General features: G+C 52.2%; 10 protein-coding genes across 10 annotated transcripts; 4 read left to right on the top strand and 6 right to left on the bottom strand.

Annotated features, from left to right (window-relative positions):
• Positions 1–2: 2 nt before the first annotated feature.
• Positions 3–1,927, bottom strand: PV08_09371 (uncharacterized protein; the record flags this gene model as incomplete). Its single annotated transcript, XM_016383690.1, has 3 exons — positions 3–904; positions 956–1,487; positions 1,541–1,927. The coding sequence occupies 3 exons, from the start codon at positions 1,925–1,927 to the stop codon at positions 3–5; spliced, it is 1,821 nt and encodes a 606-aa protein (XP_016232313.1).
• A 2,687-nt stretch (positions 1,928–4,614) lies between these two features.
• Positions 4,615–5,559, top strand: PV08_09370 (uncharacterized protein; the record flags this gene model as incomplete). The annotated part of the gene is made up of 1 exon (XM_016383689.1): positions 4,615–5,559. The coding sequence occupies one exon, from the start codon at positions 4,615–4,617 to the stop codon at positions 5,557–5,559; it is 945 nt and encodes a 314-aa protein (XP_016232312.1).
• Positions 5,560–6,325: 766 nt separating this feature from the next.
• On the top strand, positions 6,326–8,719 carry PV08_09369 (uncharacterized protein; the record flags this gene model as incomplete). The annotated part of the gene is made up of 2 exons (XM_016383688.1): positions 6,326–6,780; positions 6,832–8,719. The coding sequence occupies 2 exons, from the start codon at positions 6,326–6,328 to the stop codon at positions 8,717–8,719; spliced, it is 2,343 nt and encodes a 780-aa protein (XP_016232311.1).
• Positions 8,720–9,706: 987 nt separating this feature from the next.
• PV08_09368 (uncharacterized protein) lies at positions 9,707–11,724 on the bottom strand (the record flags this gene model as incomplete). The annotated part of the gene is made up of 5 exons (XM_016383687.1): positions 9,707–10,206; positions 10,385–10,586; positions 10,756–11,157; positions 11,263–11,277; positions 11,401–11,724. The coding sequence occupies 5 exons, from the start codon at positions 11,722–11,724 to the stop codon at positions 9,707–9,709; spliced, it is 1,443 nt and encodes a 480-aa protein (XP_016232310.1).
• A 629-nt stretch (positions 11,725–12,353) lies between these two features.
• On the bottom strand, positions 12,354–13,796 carry PV08_09367 (uncharacterized protein; the record flags this gene model as incomplete). The annotated part of the gene is made up of 1 exon (XM_016383686.1): positions 12,354–13,796. The coding sequence occupies one exon, from the start codon at positions 13,794–13,796 to the stop codon at positions 12,354–12,356; it is 1,443 nt and encodes a 480-aa protein (XP_016232309.1).
• Positions 13,797–14,748: 952 nt separating this feature from the next.
• PV08_09366 (uncharacterized protein) lies at positions 14,749–17,787 on the bottom strand (the record flags this gene model as incomplete). The annotated part of the gene is made up of 4 exons (XM_016383685.1): positions 14,749–16,402; positions 16,451–17,287; positions 17,340–17,630; positions 17,678–17,787. 4 exons carry the CDS (start codon positions 17,785–17,787, stop codon positions 14,749–14,751), a joined length of 2,892 nt encoding a protein of 963 aa, XP_016232308.1.
• Positions 17,788–18,240: 453 nt separating this feature from the next.
• Positions 18,241–19,038, bottom strand: PV08_09365 (uncharacterized protein; the record flags this gene model as incomplete). Its single annotated transcript, XM_016383684.1, has 1 exon — positions 18,241–19,038. The coding sequence occupies one exon, from the start codon at positions 19,036–19,038 to the stop codon at positions 18,241–18,243; it is 798 nt and encodes a 265-aa protein (XP_016232307.1).
• A 610-nt stretch (positions 19,039–19,648) lies between these two features.
• On the top strand, positions 19,649–20,530 carry PV08_09364 (uncharacterized protein; the record flags this gene model as incomplete). Its single annotated transcript, XM_016383683.1, has 1 exon — positions 19,649–20,530. The coding sequence occupies one exon, from the start codon at positions 19,649–19,651 to the stop codon at positions 20,528–20,530; it is 882 nt and encodes a 293-aa protein (XP_016232306.1).
• A 498-nt stretch (positions 20,531–21,028) lies between these two features.
• Positions 21,029–22,720, top strand: PV08_09363 (uncharacterized protein; the record flags this gene model as incomplete). The annotated part of the gene is made up of 1 exon (XM_016383682.1): positions 21,029–22,720. One exon carries the CDS (start codon positions 21,029–21,031, stop codon positions 22,718–22,720), a length of 1,692 nt encoding a protein of 563 aa, XP_016232305.1.
• Positions 22,721–22,991: 271 nt separating this feature from the next.
• On the bottom strand, positions 22,992–24,638 carry PV08_09362 (uncharacterized protein; the record flags this gene model as incomplete). The annotated part of the gene is made up of 1 exon (XM_016383681.1): positions 22,992–24,638. The coding sequence occupies one exon, from the start codon at positions 24,636–24,638 to the stop codon at positions 22,992–22,994; it is 1,647 nt and encodes a 548-aa protein (XP_016232304.1).
• Positions 24,639–24,716: the final 78 nt, after the last annotated feature.

Here is a 24,716-nt window from a genome sequence, read left to right as displayed (position 1 = left end):
GTTCATTCGGCGATCGCTGAAGCGGCCGCCCTCAATTCGTCACTGCCACGTCCATTTTGGCGGCGAAATCCGATAGTGTTGTTGGCACTGGGTCCTCGTGACTGGCGCATCGGGTTGGAAGTTTGCGAAGTTGACTCGGGTCCGATGCTGACTGTTCGTTTGCTGCCAATAGGGCCAGCGCCTTGATAATTCGGGTTGTCGTTCCATTCGGACCCGTTGCCGAAAAAGCTTCGTTGACGTCTAGGACTGGTCTGGTTTCCTCCACTGTTAACTGACATGTTGTTGAAGGCGGAGATCAAAAAAGGTTCGTCTCTGTTGGCACCTTGGCTGGAGCTGTTCGGTGGCAATGTGGGTGTATTAGAGCCGGCGGTGTCGTTCAAGCCCTGAAGACGTGCCCCGTTGGTCTGCAGAGCAGCTGGAAAGCTGGCAGAGGAAGGAACTGGTGACGGGCTCCAGGAGCGCAGGTCCGCGAACGACTTTGCATTGCGAAGGTTATTATCAGCGACTCTATTGAAAGCATTTGAGTCGACATCCAAGAGGCCGACAGACGACTGGCCGCGCAAGGTGTTGAAGACGGGGCCCTCATACTGCCTGCTCTCGGCGAAATCGGCAGTGGAAGAGCGACCAAGAGTTTGCCTCAAACCATCATTGCTGCCGAAAGGACCAGGAAGGGGCGGGCTGACATTGGTCCCTGGCGCGGCTCGATGGATATGCACTTGGCGCTGATCGCCACTCCCACGAGAAGTGTGCATCAGCCCCATATGGTGTGCAAGCGTATGGACGATTCGGCGAGAGGCAGGGTCCAGGGTAGGAGGGAAGATGAGCACCTCGCGGCTCACATCTCTCTTGAAGAGAGTCATTTCGGTGTAGAATTCCAGGGTTTTGGGATCGTTCATGTCGATATCTGTTGTATAGGTTAGGCCATTTCCTGGCGATCCAGGTATTGCAGACGTACCAGGCTTGCCGCCGCCGCGATGCGACAAGGGTGAAGGTGTGTTTCTTGGGATGGATGACAGCGAGAGTTGATTGTGAAGCTGCGACTGGGGCACTGGCCGGTGTTGTTCTTCCAATTGACCACGACGCTCACGCTTCTCTCTTTCGATGCGTTCACGCTCTGCCAAGGGAAGCATCTTTTTGTACTCGACTCGCAACTTGCGTCCACTCAGGTCCATATGGTTCAGCGCTTGGATGACCTGTTCAGTCTCCTGTGGCGAGGTAAAGTTCGCAAAGGCCAATCCTCGGAACACGCCATTATCAAAATGGTAGTTGAACGCGTAGGGCAATGGCAAATTCATGTCAACCATAAGCTGAACGAGCTGCTCCTTCTTGACAGCAAAGGGGATGTTTTTGATTACTATGGCTGTCGGGATCAATTCATCGTCGTCTTCGTTAGGATCATTACGGCCTTGAGCTCCAGCTCGAGGGCCAACAAGAGAAGGGTGTTGCTGGGGCTGTTGAAGTGGACCGGGTTGGTCTTGGAACCATAGCTTGGGAAACAACTCAGTTTGATGTTTCCAAGTGGACGTGTGAGATGACTTACATTGGAGATGGCGGCACGGCCGCGACTTGGCTTTATGCCTCGAGATGGCCCATAGGTGGGGTTTTGAGGCATTGTGCCCATACCGTTGCCAAAAGACTGCATGTTGGAAGGGGCAGTAGAATTCCAAGTCTGCGCCGCGCCTGGATCGTAGGGGAAATGCACATTTCCAGCACCTGGATTTGGCATCGGCGCGCCAAAATTGTCTCTCATGTTATCAAAGCGCATGGACGGGAGGGGACCTTCGTTGCCAAACATTGGCTGATTGGCACCTCCATATCCTTCATTTCTTCCCATCTGTCGGTTCAACGGAGGATTGCGAAAGGCTCGCGGAGAAGAATCTGTCAGTCCATCGTAGAATGGCTCGGAAGCATTCGAAAACGTCGCCATCGTGTCCGTGGAAATTTTTCTATATTGTTACTTTCTGGTGACTAAAACGAAGCGTGATCGTTCTTAGGGGCGTATCTTATGGCCCAAGGCGTAATGAAGTAGTGTTTCTCCTCCTTCAGAAGATGGTATCGTATCGTCTTTTCTTTTGTTCGTAGGCACCTTGTGAGAATCCGTGATGATGGAAACAGTGGCGAGAGATCCGAATGAATTAGGAGCTAGGTTGTCGCAAAGGGACTCAGAGGTCAAATACGATCATAAAAGCTGGTTCTGAATGGTGATTCAAAGGGCTAGATGTGTCATTCGAGCGTTGCGAGCAGAGGTGCGCCGCGGTGAGGCCGCCGTGAAAAGATCAACGAGTCGAGTCGACTGGGAGAAGCAGGGACAGGCGTGGGAAATTTTGAATAGCTGCGTGTGAGGTCGTTCAGGGAAACATGATCAAGGATAGACAAGGTCGATAGGACGACGTGGAGGGACAGGAAGGACGGCGGTGGTTGCAAGCGAAGGAGGCAGGCAAACAGATACAATGTTGAGTGATATGAGGAGAGAGAGATGAAAGTCGAAGAATAATGAGGCGTTTGGACGGGATGTGTTTTGGGACGGGTACAAGAAATTAGGAGAAGCGAGCAGGTCGGTGGATGGACTAGCAAGGGCTGTTGGTCCCAGGACTCGTCTGCCTCTCACGCTCAGGGAGGGTCTTTTTTCAACTGAGTCGAGGCGAAGATTAAAGTGCCCATTGACAGCCGGAAGGAAAAAGCGCACCAGCCTGAGAGAGTCTAGCTGTCCAAGAGTCTGATGAGTGCTTCCCCCCCTCGACCCTCCACATCCAATTATAATAACAGCGCAGCGACCAGCCTACCAGTCCCTCCGCAGGCTCTACTGTGCCTGTGTTGACCTCCAAGCCTTGATTGATGGCACTATTATCTGAGCCACCACACAGACGCCTCCCCCCAAAACAAAGCCTCTGCCTGGCGATCCCCCGGAGCAACAGAAGAGAATGCAACGCTCCCTGCTCAATGGCTCCCACCTCTCCATCTCTCCTCTAGACGCGCTGCACGAGTCCAAAAGAAAAGAAAAGAAACAACAGCCTGGACGTCGCTGGCCGCCCATGCTTCCTAGTGAAAGGGCTACCAAATTTCCCCATCGCACCATCTTCCGAGTCCACCCTCCTTCGAGAGCCGAGTGCAGATGCAATCAAACTCGTCCATTCCCCGTCTCCCCTTCTCGCAGCCAGTCCTCGTCGGCCGCCACTCACGGGCACAAATTACCCAGGAGTCAGGACTAACCGTGAAGATCTGGTGCCCGGGTTTCATGTAGGTGTCTCCTCTACGAGGACAGGGCAACGTCGATCCACGGGCACCAGGAGAACGTTTCTGCCAAAAGCCATGCCGTCGGAGCCTCGTTCCCACTTGGGCTCCTTTCCACCCCTTTATTCGGCCCTCGTCCATGCCCTAAGCTGTTAGCACCAGGCATATCATCACTCTCGCTCGTGATCCCGAGTCTTGACTCCCCGGTGATGACTTACATTCCAACTGTTTAGCGATAGGAGTATGGAAAATCAATACCTGCATGCCCGGTCGCGTGGAGTCATCTGTTGTTCTCACCACGAACTACTCCGAAAGTCTGCGTTTAGTACAATCTGACTGAACCCGCCACAGGTTCTCATCTACCAAACCGAGACGCTCTAGAGCCGTGATCACTGAAAACGAGATTGTGGTGGCAATCGCGTCGGCGCCGAGTTCTCAAGGAGGGACCCTTAACAGTTCTATTTTTGTTGCGAGCTCCAGCGTTCGGAGTATTCACTGTACTTCTAAAGGCATCAGATACATCATACCCGTGCTCCATACGGAGTGCTCGGTACCTTCGATAGCAATTTAGGTTCATACTTCGTCGGCTGCTCCCTTGGTTTGTACTGAAAAGTTACGTACGCTGGCGGTCGACTTATCAAAGCAGACCAGAAAAGAAAGCCACAGTACTCCGTACTCCGCGAGGCGCGGATTTTGTCCCAGCCAAAAGCTTGCGACTCAAAAGCCACCACCGCCCCTAGGAACTCATTGAATGGTTCAACTCAAAGCCTTAGAGGCTAGAGGTCAGCAGACCTCGTTGACCTTGGGAACTCCAGGATCCCAGGTACAAGTATCTGCCGGCTGGACTTCCTCGTGGCGATGCTCACTAGGCAGTGTCACAAGCGGCTGCGGCACGCCACACTCAATCGTGACACCTGCAACTGATTTCCATCGCATTGAGACACGTATCCTTTTAATGGCGATGCATGAAGCACAAGCCGGATCTTATCAGCCCATCATCTTCAGGATATTCTGCAGCAAGCCAGACCATCAACGCGCGCCGGGCCCCTATTTCGTGATCCCTGTCGTCCGTGGGATGTCGAAGTCACAAAGTGGACACACGATCCATTAATTCTTAGCTTTCAATTTGCGGTTGCCAATCGAGTGCTCGCTCATCAAGCAAGGTGCCTCGTCCGGAGTAGACACCAGACGTCAATTGGTATTTTTTTGTGGCTCTTCAGCCTTCAGCCTAGAGTCTGTGATTACGCATGTCGGCAATCGTCAATCCCAGAGCCAGGGACTGTCCTCGTACGCGTACAAAGGCGAATGCCTAGTCAGCGGTGGCTCGGTGATGCTGCTTGAGTGAAACCGTCTGCTGTGTATCACCAGCCACACGAAGCAAACATGACAAGTTCAGCAATTTTCGAGAAGCTGGTGCTACATGCACCGCATATCTCCAGCAAGCAATTGGTCCCTGCCTTCATTTATGGAACGGCCTGGAAAAAAGAGGCCACCACAGATCTTGTCTACAAGGCTCTTTGCAATGGCTTTACGGCTGTTGACACAGCTGCCCAACCAAAGCATTACAGGGAAGAGCTTGTCGCGGCAGGAATTGCCAAAGCTATCAATGAGGCAAAGGTCAGGCGATCAGACATCTACTTACAGACCAAGTTCACAAGTATACACGGACAAGATCCCGACAACATGCCTTACGACAAGAACACTCCCCTTACGGACCAGGTGAATGCTTCCATCATAAGCTCCCTACAGAACTTCAATTTTGCCAATGTGGTCAAGGAAGGCGATGTGAGAGGCCCTTACATTGACACCCTTGTTCTGCATTCTCCCATGAAGACGTTCGACGAGACTTTGGAGGTATGGCGCACCCTCGAGCAATATGTGCCTAATGAGATCCGCAACTTGGGTATCTCCAACTGCAACCTTTTCACGCTGATGGACTTGTATGAGCGGTCATCCATCAAACCAAGTGTGGTGCAGAATCGCTTTTATCCATCTACCAAATTCGATATCGGCGTACGCAAATTCTGTCAAGAGAAAAACATCATCTACGAGAGTTTTTGGACTCTGAGTGCCAATCCGGATCTTGTATGGTCAGCAGAGGTCGGTTCCCTTGCCAGTCAGGTGGGTATTAGCACTCAGTCGGCACTGTACTGTCTGGTGCTCGGGCTGGGGAATATTACGATTCTCAACGGGACCACGAGCGTGAGCCACATGCGGGAAGACTGGGAGGCAATAGACAAGGTGAAGACGTTCGCGGAGAAGCATCCGCAACATTGGGAGAGTGCGGTCTCTCGCTTCCGCATTCTGATCGGTCAGTCAAAGCGTTGATACAGAGATAGTGCAATGGCAATTGCAAAAAGATTGACTACAACTGCGCCTTTTCACATGTCTCGACCGTACTGCGAAGCATGATTCCGTCCTCGCACTCCGTCTCCGCTGCTTGAAGCACTGCAGACTAAGCCGGGTCATTGTTCCGACGGCTCTGGCGGAGGCACCTTGCAACAACGGTGGAGCAACGTTGACTTTGGCAGTCGGTGGGATTATTTTGTAAGGTTCTTCATTCTAGTTAACTTAGTGCCTTATTAAGTAGTCGAATGACCGGAACTGGGGACCCGATGTCATAGGCTCCTCAGAGACTAACAATACAACAATCCCCAGCCTGAGTCGCAGCTTCTACCAAATACCAAAATTTGCATATTCTTTCCCTCTACCAGACTTCTCACTATACGTCGCCTACATGACCTGAACACTGACGGCTCCTTTATCCTATAACCTTTGTCTCATCTCCTGCGAAGACTTCGCACAGTCTGATATCCGTCACGCACCCGACCGTTCCTCCTCCCGCCTTTCTCAGACTCTCTCCTTCCACCCACGTATACATCAGATCTCAATTCGGCCTTGCGTGTTGCAGACATCCATCCGCTTAGTCGTCGCCTTGCGCTTCATTGGCCGGGGTCTTCGCTTTGGCTTGGCTGGCATTTGCACAAAGTCTCCTGCAAAATTAAAACAACAATTGTTGAATCTCAAAATTACAAATCTCCGTCTCAGGAACATATCTCGAGTCTCGTTGTGACTACCTATCGTTATCGCCTGGATGGCTTCCCAGGGTTTTTCGAGGAAGCGTCCTGCGCCTGGCGCGGATCCATTTCCTCCTCAGATGCAGAATCCTACACCCGCATACACCGAAGGCATCGGAGGACATGATCTCTCAAATGATGAGTTCTTCCAGTGGGGTCAGACTGGTCAACCGGCTGTACCTTACAACGACAGCAATTATGCTATGAATGCGAACACCTTTCCTCAAGCCGCCCCTCAGCCGCAAACCTCTACTCAACTTACTCGAAGACCGATGACTCAACTCGCAGCGCCTGCTCACCCTCGGATCGATCAAGACGCGAGCGCTTGGATGGACAACGCAAATACGCCTCATGGTCAAGACGCTGAATGGGCGGACGACATAGCCGTACTCGAGGCTCGGGCACAAGTTGCGAAGAGAGAGGCTCAAGCGAAGAGAAAACAGATTCCTCCCTTTGTCCAGAAATTGAATAGGTGAGTCTCCCACTACAAGTGATATCTCGCGACAGTGCTGACTCTATACAGCTTTCTCGAAGATGGCAGAAACACTGATCTCATCCGCTGGTCAGATGATGGTAACTCGTTTATTGTCCTCGACGAGGATGAATTCGCGAAGACTCTCATTCCTGAGTTGTTCAAGCACAACAATTATGCCTCGTTCGTTCGTCAGCTGAATATGTACGGTTTCCACAAGAAAGTCGGTCTTTCCGATAACTCGATGCGGGCGAGTGAAAGAAAGAACAAGAGTCCAAGTGAATATTCCAATCCTTACTTCCGTCGTGGCCATCCCGACCTGTTGTGGTTGATCCAAAAGCCTAAGAACGCTTCTGGACCATCTTCGAAGAGAAAGAAAACGGACAACGATGCCAATGAAGAGGAAGCGGAAGAGTACGCTGACGAGGGAGTACCTATTGCCGACACTCGTGCCCGGCCGCATCCCGGTCAACTCACCCTCGGAAACACCCAGACTGCCCTAACCCAAGAACAATTCAAGAGTGTGCAACGCGAACTGGCAGCGATTAGGCATCAGCAAGCTCAGATCGGTCGCATGATGCAGCAGATCAAGCGCGAGCACGAACAGTTGTACGGTCAGGCAGCGACATTCCAAGACCAGCATAATCGACACGAGAATTCAATCAACGCCATCCTTACTTTTCTTGCCACTGTGTACAACCGTAGCCTCCAAGGTGGCCATGATGGTCTTCCAAACATGGCGGCACTTTTCGGTAACAACGCCATGCCTGAGAGTCAAGCGAATGTTGTGGACGTAGGCGATTTCCCCATCAACAACATCAACTTCGACAACAGCAGTCCGGGATTAGGAAAGCCGTTTAAGAGACAGCCTCTCCTCTTGACGAATGGTCGGGCAAACACCATATCCCCTCGGGCAAGCGCTGCCAGTAGCCCCTATCCTCAAAGAACGCAGGGCGTTCGCGCCACTCAACCGACCAGCTTGGCCCCTAACGTTGAGGAGGTCTTTGATCCAGGTGTCAACAGCCCCGATACTGCGATACCACCTCAACCAGCCAATCAAGGCCCAAATGTTCCTCAACGTGACATGATGTCGATGATCCAGAATGCCAATGCCCGCAATACTTCAGGTAGCCCGACTACTCCCGCGCAGGACTTTTCCAACGTTCTCAATGACCTCGAGGCATCTACAGGGGCAGGACGGTTGAGCAACTCCCAGCGTGCAGACATGTTGAAGATGATCAATGATTCAGCCCAGCAGCCATCGGGCAGCGACAATGCGCTGATCAACTCAACTCCACCACCAGGCCCAGCCAATTTTCGTCGTCGTCTGGCAAGCACGGGTGCCGATCTTGATCATCTCGCCAAACTCCAAGCCGAGCAAGATAAGAGCGTGCAGAACTTGACCAATCTGTTACAACCGCTCAGCCCTACCGGCTCCATTCCTGGCATCGGTGACGGCCAAAATCTACCTCCACCGCCACTAGACATTGACGATTTCCTTCACCAAGTTGAATACTTCGGCGACTATGGTGGCAGTGAGAGCAATGGGAACTATGACTTTGGAAACACAGGGCTCGATCCGACTGGACACAATGACAGCCTCAACTTTGATTACAAGGATGATGATGTGCTCTTTGGTGACCTGAACGACCCAGCTGGACCTAGCGACATTGGGGGCGGCAAATACAACCTTGGGTTCGATGGCGCTGCAGATGCGGAAGGAGGCCATCAGTACGAACCAGTCAAGTATGAGACCAGCAGTGATTACGAGCAGGATGGCGGTGGGCGTGTTGAGAGTATGCCGAGCAGTACAGTCACGACTCCCAAGTCTGCTGGGGATGATGGACCTGCTACTCGCGGCAGCAACAGTCGAGGTGTCGGTTCTGGGGTTGGCACAGGCACCGAGAATGGCTTGCCCACCAAAAGACAACGTTCTTGAAGGACAGTCACGGTTTCAAGAAGTGGTTAACGCCAACCAGTCGATTGACAACAACCTAGTAAAGGAGAGGCAGGCAAACTCAATGTTGTCACAGGGTTAACTCAGTTATCGAACTGAGTTCAAAGTTTTTTGTTGTGATGAATTTCTTGATGAGAGATGAAGAAAGAAAATGAGCATATGCGGTGGCAAAACACGGTACTCTAATAAAAGACAGAAGAAGAGGAATTGTATCAGCAACTACTACTAGGTACTGCAAGTAGTTGATGAAGAAAAACTTCCTAGATGCCCGAGGTACATAGGTACTACCTATTTTTACTTGCCTTTGATTCATGACGGTTGCATTTTGACTTTCCCCAAAGCCATATGATTGATGCCACCGTCAGCCGACGGTCATGGACGTCTTCTTCCGTCTTGGTGAATGAACATGGATGGAGAGGTGATGATTACACGAGTACCTGTGTACCCAGGAGATACCTCACGTTGGCTTGATATCAAAAATACTTCAAAGGTAAGGGCGTGTCCATCAGACAGTGTATCCGCGCTGTACATCCAATGGGAAAGGTATGTACATAACTGCGTTACCTGAGTGCTGATGCTGGTACTGGCACCGAGTACTTAAAATATAACGTATGTCGTATCTCGTCCTCGCTCCTGGTTCTCGTTCCGGTTCTCGCTCCTGAGAACCTGTTCTGGTTCGCGTCAAGATTGCATTCGCTCGACGTGAATGTATGTACGAGTGAGTGGGAGTGTTCCATGCCAATTTAAAACGTTGTGCGTTCGTTCGTTCGTTCATCCGTCCCGTTCGTGTGCGTGCATATGTGCCGTGCAAAGCAACGCCCTGCCCTGCTTGCTTCCAGCAAAGCACCTCACCCTCTTATCTCGTCACTCGTCAAAGTCAATTCTCTAAACCCCCCCTCCCCCCCCCCCTCTTTTGTTTCGTCGTCCAAATGTCACTCTTCGTTTTTGTTTTTTTTGTTTTTTTGTTTTTCACTCCCTCTTCTTGACCTTTGGGAAACTGAGCCAAATCCCCATCAGGACAACGATCAAACTGAGTATGACGGGCTGGAGGACCTTGACGCCCTTGCTGGCGGCGATGGCGCCTATGGCGAATGGGAACACGGTTCCGCCGGTGCCGCCCATGGCCATGGCGAAGCCGATGCTGCTGACGTGGATGTGTTTCGGGAGCAGCTTGGCGGCCATCATGACGCCGCCGGGGAACATGGGCCCGAGGAAGAACCCCAGGAACGCCACGGCCACGGCGGACACGATGAACTGCGGCACGAGCCAGAAGATGAGCTCCAGCACGAAGCAGAGCGCGAGGTAGACCATGACGCAGGTGCGTTCGCCGAACCGTTCCGTCACGAACCCCAGGCTCGCCCGGCCTAGTGCCTGCCCCGCCCAGAACCCCGAGCCCGAGTACCCTGACGCCGACGGCGAGGCGGAGCGGACCCGGAGCATGAATGTGACGATCCAGCCTCCCAGTCCGACTTGACGGCAGCACATCAGTTAAAAGACGTTTGAGAAGAGTGGACGGCGCGACTAGGGACGAGGGAAGACAAAGACGAAGAGAGGACTGATGCGAAGGGGACGAGAGAGACCGAGAGAGGACCCCGAATAGCAGCGGGATCCGTCCACGGTGGCAGGGAGCGCCGACGGTTTACATACCTTCTATACCCATGTAGATGAAAAAGAAAGCGGCGCAGAGCCATGTGATTTTCGATTTGAGGGCTTCGCGTGTCCGACCACCACCGCCTGATGCTCCTGCCGGCGAGTCTGTTTCGCGAGGGTGTTCGCGTCGGTACAATTCTCCGGTTTTGCGCCAGAAGGTGGTGGAAAGACCTAACAGTTCGAGAACAGATGCCCCGACCTGGAGAAGGAGGTCACCAGTCAGTACGAAAGTACGTACAAGGGGCAGTGGTAGTGGTCCAATGGGCCGAAGAGAGCAGAAAGGGCAGGCTGTGTGTGTGTGTGTGTGTGTGTGTGTGTGTGTGTGTGAGAAGTATCAAGAGGGCCAATCTGTCCGTCAATGGACGTACCATGACATAATAGAAATTCCACCACGGCATACCAGCCTTGACGACCATGCTCGTAGCGATCAAGGGAGCGAGAAGAGCCCCGACCGAATAAAAGCTGTGCAGGCAGCCCTGGACGGCGTTGGCGTTGTCCATGACGCCGATCCACGCGCAGAAACAAGCGTCGGTCAGGCCATTCCCGAACCCGGAGATGGCGTTGGCCACCACGAGAACGGGGAACGGAGGGTGTGCGGCGAGGATGGCGTAGGTGGCGATGTGGCATATCGGAGCCATGACTGCGATGCCGCGCTGGCCGAGTTTGCTGTGGATGCTGGCATTGGTGAAGGCGGCGAGGGAGTAGCCTGCGAACGGGGTCAAGAAGATGAGGGAGACGATGGTGTAGCTCAGGGAGTAGTATGATTCGAGCTGTTGATGTGGAGGTTAGAGATGAGAGATTGCTTCGCCGTTATCCCGTCGCCACAGTGAGTCCAGACGTGGGAGCAGCTGGGAGATCAAAAACCGAAAACGTACATATGGAATCAAAGCCTGGTCAGGAAGCAAGTGTTAGCCAGTGCGGACTTTCAGTGATTCGTTCGGGCCGTAGCAAGGGAACGGACAGTGTGAGGATGAGGATGAGGTTGGAGGGCTATGGAAAATCGTAACACTTACACCGACAGCACCATCATTCATGCCTGCAATGATGAATGACCAGAACGCGAATCCCAGACGTGGGATGTTCCCTCGAGGTCTGTTCCATCGCTGAGTCACGGCCTGTGCGGACGGAGGCGGATCGGCATCAGTGCGAATATTGTCTTCTTCGTCAGACGTGGATTCTTGTGCACGAGACGACGATGTGCCGTTGACGACTCGACGAGATATTTCCCGTAGTGACCGTCCTGGAGATTTGAAGCTGAGTTCAAAGGTTTCGGGGTCTGATGGTGGTTCTGGGGTGTCGTGCATGGACGATATCGTCATGGTCTGTGAGGTGGCCATTTTTGGGATCTTCAGTCGATCAAAGTGGGCTGAATAAGACGGTGATGTCCCCAGATGCTCGCTACCTGCTGTGTCCAAGAGCCATGAATGCGTTGCTGACTCGAGGTCCGAATGCTGAAGATGTGTCTAAGGGCAGGGTATGGTGTGTGAGAGTGTTCGGCTGGGCGTGCTCTGCAAGTATACACGATTGGATCAACTCCCTGGAACGCAGTACGGATGCTTCAACGGATGGGTCAGGGAGATTCTTGGTACTTGTCCTCGAGAGACTTTGTTGGTGGTAGAAGGGCGACTCGGATTGAGTTCGAGTATTATTTATCCTAATAGGTTAAAAAGAGTTGCAATACGGAGTATTTATCGGACTTTCTCCCGATGGCAATGAAAAGGAAACTTGACTGATGAGTTGATCGATGAGCGAGCGACAGGCACGTTTTTCTCCACGGCGAAGCACGAGGGCAGTGGAACCCTGGAGGCGCCCGAACCATCAACTCCCCGCCGATGAAGTGTCAGTGGTCGGATACATCTCAGCTCGGTAGATCTCGATAGAGGGTCCATGTGCGCAAAACATCACCACTACTTCGCCTACGAGTAAACGATCCACAATATCTTACAAGCCTCTGATACGGCGTCTCTCACAAGGCAAGTTTCCACGCCTCATTCGGACTTGCCCACAGTTCCAGGAAATTAGGACCAAGGGATTCATAGGTGGAATCAGTCTTGAGACCCTTGACCGAGTTCCTCACACACCCAGTCGACGCAATCTGCTTGCCAGCAAATCGATCCTTCACCCATGTCAACCATTTCATCTCACTGGCCTGCATGACGGGGAAATGATTCATGGCAGAATACGTGACCAGTTCCAGGGACTCGCCCCATTTCTGTTGCGAGAGCATTTCACAAGTGTCGTTCACTGCTGACTCGACCGTAAACAAAGGCACGACCACATCATCTTCACCCTGAAGAATCAGAAGGGGGCCCTTGAACTGCTTGCGTCCAGTCTCAGACAACTGCGCATACCTCTCCACAGAGCTATTGTTGTTCCAGCCCGGGCGGGTGAGTTGGTCTAGTGGCACATCTGCAAAGACCTGGCTGTATGTAGGTAGGCAACCCTGAAGTGGTTCCAGCACGTTATGAAATCGGTCGTATGCCAGCGATGTCATGCCCGAGTCGTTGTAAGAAGGAAATACAGCCGTGACGGCGTGGACGAGGGCAGGCTGCTGACTCAGAAGAGTCTGTGCCCAAGTCTGGGTGCTGTTCAACAACGCTTGTGCCAGTAGGTCGAATGTACGTGTGGGAGGAGCGAAAGCCACGGTACCCTTGTATCCAGGAATTGGCTTCTTGACCAAGCGCTCAGCAAATGACCATGCAGCTCCTCCTCCCTGGGAATGTCCCATGGCGACAAAAGGGCCCGTAGGCGGAAGCTCGGTGGGGAACGCTTTCCGGACGGCAGTGATCGCATCTGCCATGTTCATAGCCTGTGCAGGCCCATTTAGCCAAGGGTGTCCGATAGCTTTACCAGAGGGTAACGAGTCGAAACCAAGTCCGGCATAGTCAGGGGCTACAACAGCCATGCCTTGTAATGCAAGAAGGAAAGGGACCATGAAATGATACTGCAGGTTACGGTAGTTGCTGGGTGCACATGCCTTCAGAACACCAGAGGTACCGTGAGCCCAGGCGACCAAGGGGTACTGGGTGTTGTTGACACCAGGAGCGGCCAGCGGTGTGTACGGCCAAAGGACGTATGCTGAAGCGGGCAGTATCGTTCCATTCTGGTCGGTGGTGGTGTAGATGATTCGGGACATGGAAAGACCGCTTGGGACACTGTATACTGATAGGTTGGTTGCGTCTTCCACATGAAGCAAGCTACCTGGTGCGAGCTTTGCTGAAAAGTTGGAAGGGATGGTGTAGAACGAATAGTCTGGGTCGGCGTGCTGGTCCGACTCCCATGATGAAGCGGTCGTGCTGAGTGATTGACACTTTCCACCACAGGTCGTGCTTGACGTGATATTTGCAGCCGTGATGACGCCCGACAGTGCTAGGACAGTCAAGATGGCAGAGCGCCAACATGGAGGCATAATTGATGTTATGACAAGAAAAGGAAATCAGGTTGAGGCGACGGAGCGATGAGCATTGGGAAGCACCATTCTTACCTGTCCGTTTTATAGGAATAATGACCTTTTGTCGAGCTCTCCGCAAGGCCTGGCTACCTACCTGGTATGTCGGCAAGTCGGGCTCGCGAATTGTCAGCGATCCAAATCGAACATCAACTGCGAACGAATACGCTCCCATCGTCGTCGTGGACGAATAGTAGGCTCTCTGACCAAACTAGTCCGCTGAAATTCCTAGTCTTGTGGCTCAGAGCTGGCGAGCCGTGCGAAGCGCGAGAGCAAATGAGCTTGAGTAATAGATGGGCTCATTTGCTATTTCAAATTGTGCTTCGTGGCATATTTGAAAAAGTGGATGGCCAGGATGATGATTGCGGCTCTTGGAATTTGCGCTCAGCGCTCTGGTTATTGAAATTCGATTGTCAGACGTCCGGATGTGACGCGGGCTGCAGTAATTGGTAACGAACATGCGACCTATAAATTTAGTCAGACACACCCCAGTATCTCCATCTCTGGCGCCCTTGACGTCTTCCGCGCTCTTTTACCGCAAAACAAGGCACTTTGAAGCCGCCTCATTCCGAGCCAAATCGCCATGAAATGGACAAGGGGGCGCCAGGCGGTGGCAGGTATTACGAGATCCGATTTGAGTGTCCATATCCCTCATTCGTCCTGCATGAAGATTGCTGAGTGTCCCTTCGCCAGAAATGCGCTTATAAAAACCCCAGGCAACGAATTCCCCGGGAATGGTATCTCAGGTGGGAACTACTCAAATATACCTACTTGCTGGACCAACCTTTCTTGGGTACCTGGCTCAGGACCGAGTCGCCTGGTCTTCTGAAATTCAGGTAGTTGTCCAGTATGCATGGCAAAGCAAAAGAACCACCTGCTCCTCTATACGAGACAACTTTGTCCTCCATGTTACTCACAATGTTCCAGGAGTGGGTTGAAGTATCTCTTCAGGCGAGAGCGAAGGCAACGCGATCTCCTTCAACCGCCTTACCGTATCCAACAGCTCTGCTTTCCAATGCATGGCTTCTGCCTCCGCCTCCAATCTGCATACCATGTCGTAAGCCGAAAGGCCATCTTCGTCTTTCAGCCGCATATCCGCGCCACAGTCGACCAAGCATGAGAGGCAAGCCCTCAGCTCCTGCAAGATTTGACTTGAGGGGTCCTGAAATGGAAACAATCGCAGTAGAAAATGAAACACAGTGTTCCCATGATTCTCACGCTTGTTAATGTCAGAAACCAAGGGGGCAAGGAAGGTCACCATTTCCATGCGTTGATGTGATGCAGCCTGCATAACAAGTGTCCAGCCCGTTTTCCCATCCGAGACGTCCACGTTGGCGCCAAATTTGTACGTCAGTAACTTCACGATTTCCAGACTCCCCCATATGACGGCATGAGTCAGAGCGTCTCCGCCAAAGTAACTCACACGATCCACGTCGATCTTGTCTACAGATGGCAGAACCCCAGGGTTCTGAAGAAGTTCGAGCGCAAGTGAATCCATTCCATGCCACAGTGCGCGCTCTAGAACACTGAAGCCAGTACTATCCTTTTCAAACGCGGGGACTCCATTGGCATGGTGGAGCGTTCTCATTGTTGATCGGTGAGCTTCCGAGGCGGGTTTGAAAGCAAATACTATGGCAGTCCTTCTCCATCCGTCTTTCAGGCTTGTGATTGCCTCTTGCCAGGGACACTGTCTCGTTTCGAGGAAAGCAATGTGTGATGATGTGCAACGTTTGCATGCTTCGCAGAGTAGGTCACCATTCTGCATTGGTGTGGATGGGAAACCACGGTCAAGATAGGTCTTCACTACTACATTGGCACCCATTGCTGCCAGCAGGTGAAGTGAAGACAACCCATGATAATGAAGCTCTCTCACAGGACGAAAGTTTGCTCCCCATGCTTCCCATGCTTCCCATGCGCTGCCGACGAAGCCAAAGTTGTCCAGGAACGAGAATGCTGTTTGTTCCAATGATCGATCAAATCCTCCATACTCCCAATGTCTAACCCAAAATCTTGCGGAATAGGGATAAAACGGATGTGCCCTCCATCGCCTCCCACTCGGCTTGCGTGGAAAACCATCATATAAAAAATGACCTGACGAAAATGGGCTGAGCTGCAGGTAGCTCAAGCAACGAGAGGCCAAGAAGGTGTGCGGATTCGAAAGAAATCCGTCGCCCAAAGACTCGAGAAAGGACTGTGTTGTATAATGGACCATTCTGAGATTCTGGCTTTGTGAATCAAGCGTCACAAGGCCGGCACACACCGAGATGACGAGGTCGGGATCGTCAAGATCATATTCCGGGTCGATATCCTGAGTCTCTTCATCGACCGCAACAGCATGACGAACCTGATCCATAGTCAAAGGCTCGAAACTAAAAGTAACACATGTCAAGACCTTCCGTGCAAGATCTCGATGTTCTTCTGGTTGGCTCTGTATCCGCCGTAGACTGTCTTCGTATGCTCTAGGGAGAGGATCACCACCTTCTCTGAATCCACTCAGTGCTCTCAATATGTCTTTTGGCTTCGTCTTCGCGGACAGGGTGTCACAGTGCAATTTGGCAAGCAGAAACCTGCAATTGTTCAGTATTAGCACGCAGAGACACATTCGATATACGTACATTCCTTGAGCGCTCTCACGGACCTCTTGTATGACCTTCAACTGTAGTTCTGGCTTTTTAGCAATGCATCTGATACTGGGGACGATTGCTCGGCAGAATGTTTCCAGATCATGGTCACTGGCCTCAATGCGATGGCGTTTGTGGTTCTCGGGGACCCCATCAATCAGCACAAACGGCCGAAAGGTTGCTAGGATGCGAATTTTGACCTGGGACTTTAGAGTTTCTTGCAAGCGAAACAAGAGACCGAACACAAGCCCCCATGGTTTTCGTCCTTCCTCATGCGCGTTCTCACACTCATCTAGTGCGTCAACCACAAAGAAGACGGTGCAAAATCCTTGCAGCACGCTTTCCAAGGTACGTTCCAGATCATCCCAGCTTGGGCGCTTTTCCGGTCCTTGGTGCTTGTTGAAAAGATCCTTGACAGCATCAGATCTCCCAGGCCGGTACAGGAATAGTTGCCTCATGATGCTGCTAACGATATCAATGGATGATTGCTTTTCGCGCCTCCTGAAGCTGCTGTAGAAAAATGCCACAGCCGTATCGCTTTGCGAGGTGGAAGACTGCAAATCATTTATAATCACAGACGTGAGGAAAGTCTTTCCAACGCCGGGGTGCCCCTCAAAGAATAGATTTGCCAGGTTTCCGTCCCTCCAGTCGAGGTACGAAACATTGCTCAGAATCCATTGTCCGGTACCAGGCTGCACTTTAGTGAAATAGTCACTCTGCCATTCAGAGTAGGTTGAAGGTGCAAGCCAGTCGGCAATGTGCCGAGCTTCGGTAGCATCTGATGCGATTGCGAGTGTTTGCACCCCTTGCGCTATGTTGTTGAGCTGCGTACTAGGGATGGTCAACAAGTGAACCGGCGGAGATCTTTCCATTACCATCTCACCTATCGAGCACGGCTTTCAGAAGCTGCACTGCCGAAACTAGTCGTGATCTGAGCTTGGACGCCTCGGCAGGGTCCCATTTGAGACGCTTCCACAAGGGACTGTGTGGTTTTGTGGGTGTTGAGTTGATGGAAGCGAGCTCGGTGTGAGAGTCAATGACAGCATTCAAATCAGCCAACACGGAATCGCAGCTGGCTGCGGCACTCTGTAAGTTCGCCTTGACCGAATCTGCAAGCTCATCATCTTCAATCTGGACTTTCAGGTCATTGACCACGATCTGAAGAGTGCGTGTTCTTGGTGAGTTAGCAGAGAGTCTGAAGGCTGAGGAGAGATTCCGCACTCATCAGCTAGCGCCGCATATTCAGCGGGCGCCCCTTTGAATCGTTTCCTCGTCGCTTCTACCAACTTTGCAAGCGCAATAAAATCACCAAGAGAAAATCCGAAACTCATCGTCGATGGCGCGTAACTCAATGCTCTCTTCCTTTGGCATATTCACTGATCATGGATGACGCGAATCAGAGAAATGAGAGGAAGAGCGCGTAGTCAGGCTGAAAATGGCGCTTCAGAAGCCGACGTGGCCAACCACACAGCCTCAGATTCTGAAGCCTGGTTCTCACCGCTAGTGGAGGATCACACGGGCAGGGCAATATGGAGCTGCATCCCTATACATGAACCAGGCTTTATGTTGATCGGGCCAAGAGAACAAGAAAGATCTTGCAGGCTTTGTGGTGCGGCAACTTGACTATCAGAAGCGAAGAAGACGTCGTCCAGATCAACTGCCACAGTAAGGAGTCTCACGACAGTTACCGAAAGGAGCAAACGACAGGAAATCAGACTTCAACGACATATATTGTAAAACCGTAAGATATCGCGCATTATCTGTGAGCAGCCTGTTCCTTGACCCTAAGACGTTGCACTCGAAGTCGGAGCTGAGCTTGTTGACGAAGCAGTTGTACTCGTGCTTCCACCACTCGACTTCTGTACTTGCGCCTGTACGACTTGACCAGCGGTGTTGAAGACAATATCGACCAAGGCATTGAGTGGGGTATAGGAATACGTCTTCTCAGTAAGGCCGCCGGATAATGACTTGCTTTGACCAGTGTATGTCATGTTGGTAAGATAATCGCCTACAATGGTAGACACACCTCCGACCTCCTGCACAATGTTTCCAAGATTGTCGATCAGGAACGACAAACTAGTACCGCCCTGAGTGATTGTCCCCAACAGTCCATCGACGGCTCCCACAATAGGCTCAAGCAGAGAAGTGACGTTGTTAATGGCAGAGATGAGCAGTGGATTGAGATCAAGGGACTCGAATACTCTGTTGACAATGTCCACCAAATGCCCGAGTCGGACAATCAATTCCAGGTTGGCGTCGACATCCGCAATGGTGAGATTGACTTTTTGGATTGAGAGCGCAACGCCAGCGTTCAGGGTTACTAGCGACGCTACCTGGGCGTTCAAGTTGATGTCTGCCCGGAGATCATCGACATCGAGCTCGATACGCCCAACGGAAAGCGTCGGTACATTCAGATAGACATCGGGCACAGTTCCAGTCGATACTGGTACTGATGTGGTGGTAGGGGCCCTGGTGGTGCTTGAATTCGAGAACGGTGTTGTAGTCTGCGCAAAAACACTTTGGCCGTAGAAGAACACAGACAACAAGGTCAAGCTGACACGGAATATCGACCCGGACAACATATTTGAAGCAGGAGCTGGAGTAGGGAGTCGGAGTAAAGAATAGACCAGAATCGAAAGATCTTCTTTCTCATCCAAGGTATGTTATGTTGTATTTACCCTTTGTTCATCATCAACTTCTCAATTTTCGCCATGCAATTTCGCGACAAGGTCGATCATGAGAACAAATTTCATTGTTCATAATGGATTTCTTGCCGCATGTGTTTCAGACTGAAAAAAAAAGTCTCCAGGCTTGTCTGCAATGATCCTCGCAGCATCTGAAAAACAGGTTTTGGTGGAAGATCCCCCAGTCTCTTCACCAACGGTGAGAGCCATATCCCTGTCAACCGAGATTAGCGGCGTCTCACCCCTAACATTGCCATATGAGATTTCCAGGCTTTTCTCGACTTCTCCCACTTCGCATGCAAGAACCGCAGGTATTCTGCATGGGACGAAGTCTCATCAATGCCGGACATGAAATTGGATTAGCTCATGACTGGCAACTATCATGTCGACGTTCCGCGCTCATTATTTTGCAACCGTCACAGGAAATGGTTTTTGGACTTAAGATTACTTTTCTTCAGACGTTTCTCGGATATCCAGCCAGGATAGTACGCATGCTCCATCGTCTGCGATGTTGTCCCTAATCTTCTGTGTATTGTCCACATTGCTGGCTTTTGCATCTCCGCAAACCATATCCTCCGGAGATGGCTACACTGGCTATTCACTAGGCGTGAGCGGCGACGGCGAGTCAGCAGTGTACGAAACTGAAAATACCGACACTTCGAATGGAACTGCTATAACACCACCGGATGTCTTTCTGAACGCAAGTGTCTTCGTCGGGGAGATCGACATCACCGTGTCCAACTTGACAGCAAAAATCAATCTCGATGCTCAAGTTCTTTCGTTGCTGCAATTCAACGCCGGTGTCGACTTGAGCATCAATCGGGTCGCTCTGAGTATCCAAAATGTTTCGGCCAAAGTGGAACTCGAGGTGAGACTCGAGAACGTGGTACTCATGATCAACGACACACTCAGTTCCATCGATCTGAACCCAATCATTGCGACACTGGGCCAGGACGTCGGCACATTGGTCAACGATACCGTTGGAGGTCTCGGAGACGACTCAGCCTCGGATTCCAACGATTTATCTGCTCGTTCATTCAATCTCGACCAGGGTATCCTGTTTTCAGTCAATGATTACCAGGGAAATACTCACAAAAACCGAATCCTGGATCAAGCAGGAAATCTAGTCGATCAGTATCTACACAACGATGGGACGGTTTACCGAAGCGAGATTGTCGGGTCATATTGGCATGATATGACTTTCACCGGAGAAGAGAGAAGCACTGTTTTCGACGGCGAAAATGTTCGGGAGCTGGAATACTCATACAGCCCTTACAATGGGCTGAGCATAATAGCTTCGATCTTCCTGAACACACAGAGCAATGTGGTGGGAACAAGAGTGCTGAGTGAATTAGAGGGTGGTGGATCAAGCACAATTAGTACGGATTGAGAGTATGTAAATATTCAGCGACGGGTATGCTCAGCACGTCGGCCTAAGGTTTTTGTGACGCGCTCTTGATGTTCGTGTGCTTGGTTGTGTTAATTTCGTGTCTTACGATGTCCCACGCGATTGAACAATGCGACTTGAAACAACCGGTCTTTCTGACCTGGGCTCAATATGCAACGCGATGAGTCTTGCGTCGTAGATCTCGGTAGTGACGGGTTGGGCATACCTCAAGTCGAGCAACCCTGGCCTGAGTCGGAAGTTGAAGTAGTAAGGGCTCATCCGAAAGCCCGATAGATAGACGGCTACAAGGCTGCGGCCAAGCCAGCCCACCAAAAGACATATCACGTGTCAGGCTGAGCTGGGATTTCCAAGATCGACGTCGAGGGAAGAAACACTTTAGATGTTCATGCAGAAGTTGGGAATTCGAGCAGCCCGGCCAATGGCGCGTACATCTTAAAGTATCCCTCATACACGGGCGATCCGTGTCGCTCCCATACAAACATGTCGTCTCATTACACGACGGAACCTCCGCCTACTGCGTCCGTACTCCTCCATACCACCGCCGGCCCGCTAACGCTCTCCCTCTTCGCGAACCAGACGCCTCTAACATGCCGGAACTTCCTGCAACATGTCCTGGACGAGGATTACAACAACAACATTTTCCATCGCCTCGTTCCAGGTTTCGTCATCCAAACAGGCGACCCTACCGGGACGGGCGAAGGCGGGCAGAGCATTTACGAAGACCGGGAGTTTGAGCGTTACGATGAGGACTGGGCAAGAGTGATGGGCCGAGAAAAGGACGAGAAGATCAAGTTTGGAGATGAGATACACAGCAGACTCAAATTCAATCGGAGAGGCCTGGTGGGTATGGCAAAAGGCACCGGCGAGAGCGGAGGTTATGGAAGCCAGTTCTTCATCACACTGGGGGATTGCAGGGCAGAACTGGACGGCAAGTGCACGATGTTTGGCCGTGTCGAAGGCGAGGGTATCTACAACATAGTCAAGATCGCAGAAGGCGAGCTCGTCGAAGGAACAGAACGGCCCCTATACCCGGAGAAGATCCTCAAGGTCGAGATCCTCGAATTGCCCAAAGGTGAAGCCTGGCAGAAAATGCGGAAGAGGGTCAAAGTTGCCGAACGCGTTGTCGAGGCTCCGGCCAAGAAGAAGGCTCCCAAAAAGAAGGGCGGAAAGACGCTGCTCAGTTTCGGAGGCGACGAAGGAGAAGACAACGCAGACGACATGGCCGTCCGACCGAAGAAAGCGAAGTTCAACCCAGCCTTGATCGACGCCAGCGGAGAGATCGACTCTACGTCAAAGCAGGCAGGCACCGTGTCGAAACCAAAAGCCAAGCCTAAGCGCTCACCATCACCGACGACAGTTCCACAGAAACGAAAAGCAAGCCCAGGACACGAACCATCCACGAAGTCCCCTTCGCCTGTGCAACGCCGAAAACCCTCATTCCACGACCCAACAACACAACTCCCCCTACGCGACCCTGAGTCCCCGTCTCGTTCACCTACACCCGACGAAGAACCATCCAAGTCCAAATCCTCGGCATCGAACCTGCAGGCTGAGATAGCAGCTCTGAAAGCTTCGATGCGGCGTACAGTGGCCACGGCAACAGACACGTCGCACAAAAAGTCAGCGCTAGAAGCCTTGATCCCGCCCACCAGCACTCGGGGTCGTAAACGTCCTCGGCCGGGCGAATCAAACGCCAAAGAGGACGCCAACGCGCTCAAGATCCTCAACGCGTTCAAAGCCCGCCTCGAATCGTCATCGGCGTCCAAACCGTCCCAGAAGAAGACGAATGGCGAGAAACCGCACGGCGCTCCACAGACGGGAGAAGGCACCACCAATGACGACAACGACGACAACAATAACGACGAAGAAGCACAGTTGTGCGATCTCCACTTCATCGCAAACTGCCAGTCTTGTTCGCGATGGGACGAGCAGGGCGCGCAGGGCCCCGACGCCGACACGGACGACGACACGGACTGGCTCAGCCACACGTTGAGTTTCGCCAAGGACAGACTCGGCAAGGACCTGACGTGGAAGAAGAAGAACGAAGAGGAACTCGTCGTGATTGATCCGCGCGAGAAGGAGCGAGAGCTCAAGACCGAGAAGAGACGGGATCGCGATCGCGGTAAACCCCGTGACAAGGATAAAGGAAAATCTAGAGAGGGACGATGGTGACACTCATGACTTTTCCCTCAAGGCCCGGCAGGTATATGCAGGTACTTCTGCTCTAGTGCGTCGTCAAAAAGGGTGATACTACCCTCTGTATAATCGTATCCGCCCGTATGGGTGACTATCAAATTTCTGGACACTAACCCGCCTAATGCGATTTTTACGTCGCCGCTGCAAATTGTGTACAAAAAGATATCTATGGGTATTTCCTCATCTTCAATCTTCAGCAGCGTAGGTATATATAAACACATTCTTTTCCGACCGCGTCGCCCCCGCTCTATATGTACTTGTATGGATTCATGATGCCGTTGGGATCATACAGGTTCTTGATCTGCTTCATCAGGCCCAGCATGGTCTCACTGCGACTGTAGCTGATGAACTTCTTCTTCGCGATTCCAAGGCCGTGCTCGGCGCTGATGCTGCCGTTCCTCTTCTGGATCCACTCGTACACCCAGGGTTCGATCGCCTCCTCGACCTCTTTGGTGTACCTCCTCACGGGGACGTTGAGATGGAGGTTTGAGTCGCCCATGTGCCCATACCCGACGACACCGATGGCCGGGTACGAATCGTCGTCACCGACCAACCCCTTGGACGTGAGTCGTTCTCTTGTGTCTTCGACCAACTTGTAAAGCTCGACAAGCGGTATTGACACGTCGTATTTATACGTGCCGCCGAAGTGTCCGATGGCTTCGGTGATGCCCTCTCGCCATCCCCACAGGGCGCGGACCTGGGTCTCGTCTTGGGCCAGGACGCCGTCAGAGGCAATCTCCTCGCCCATGACATACTCCAAGAACTGCTCCAACTTTTCGTTATCGTGCTCGGCGTTGGACCCGCTGGTTTCGATCAAGCAGTAGAAAGGGTGGTCTCCCTCGAGCGGCCGTTTGTTGCCGGTGACTTTGTGGACGAACCCTTGACTTTGCGAATCCATCAATTCGAAAGCCGACAGGATCTCGCCCAGCTGGATCTTGGCCTCCTTGAATGCCTTTTGCACGTGTTCGAAGGAAGGGAGACCAAAATAGGCGACGTTCACAGCTTTTGACCGTTGCGGACATTGCACCGAGACACCAGTGATGATACCGATGGTACCCTCTCCACCAATGAACAATTGCTTCATATCGTAGCCGGTGTTGTTTTTCCGTAGCTTGGACAAGTCATCGACAATGGTGCCATCGGGGAGTACAGCTTCGAGACCCAGTACATTGCCGTGTAGCGAGCCGTACCGTAATAGTCTCAGGCCTCCAGCGTTTGTGGCCACATTACCACCGATCTGGCATGAACCCTTTGCTCCCAGGTCTAGAGGGAACAGGTGGTTGTGCTGTGCCAGGAAGTTGTCTGCCACCTCCAGTATGACACCTCCGTCGACGACCAAGATGCCACTCACGTCGTCAAAGCTGCGGATCTGATTCATGCGCGCCAACGAGATGACAATCTCGTCAAACACCGGCACGCTTCCTCCCACCAGGCCTGAGTTTCCTCCTTGCGGCACGACGGCCAGTTTGTTCTCGTTGCAGTATTTCAGCACCTTGCTCACCTCCTCAGTGCTCTTCGGCTTCAACACGAGCTTCGTGTGCCCTCTGTATTTCTTCATCCAGTCTCTGTTGAATGCTTCGAGGTCGTCTGAAGCGTCCTTCGTCACTCCGTCGATCACAGCTGCCTCATCGCCGAGGGCGGATTTGAAGAACTGGACATGGTCCGGGGTGATCTCGGCGAACCTCGAGTCGCGCTGGATGTTGTACATGTCTGTGGTATATTTGACATTGTGATGTGGCTCTGAAGTATCCTCCCTTCGCCTGGACGTGCTGGAGAAACTGCGCACGGGTTCGTAGAGCGTTCGGGCGCACTGTGGCTGTCGCGGCCGAGGGATTGAAGGTTTTCTGATCTGCCGCAGAGCGCGAGCAACGCTTCTAGATGTTGGCACTGCCATGTTCATTCGGCGCGACGAAAGGGAGGCGAGATGAGGCAGGGTCAAAGATGAGGTCCCGGCAAGTGGAAAGTAGAATAA

Source organism: Exophiala spinifera, assembly GCF_000836115.1.
Source record: "Exophiala spinifera strain CBS 89968 unplaced genomic scaffold supercont1.7, whole genome shotgun sequence".
NCBI classification, from domain to species: Eukaryota; Fungi; Ascomycota; class Eurotiomycetes; order Chaetothyriales; family Herpotrichiellaceae; genus Exophiala; species Exophiala spinifera.
This window is presented reverse-complemented; position numbering and strand designations above follow the sequence as displayed.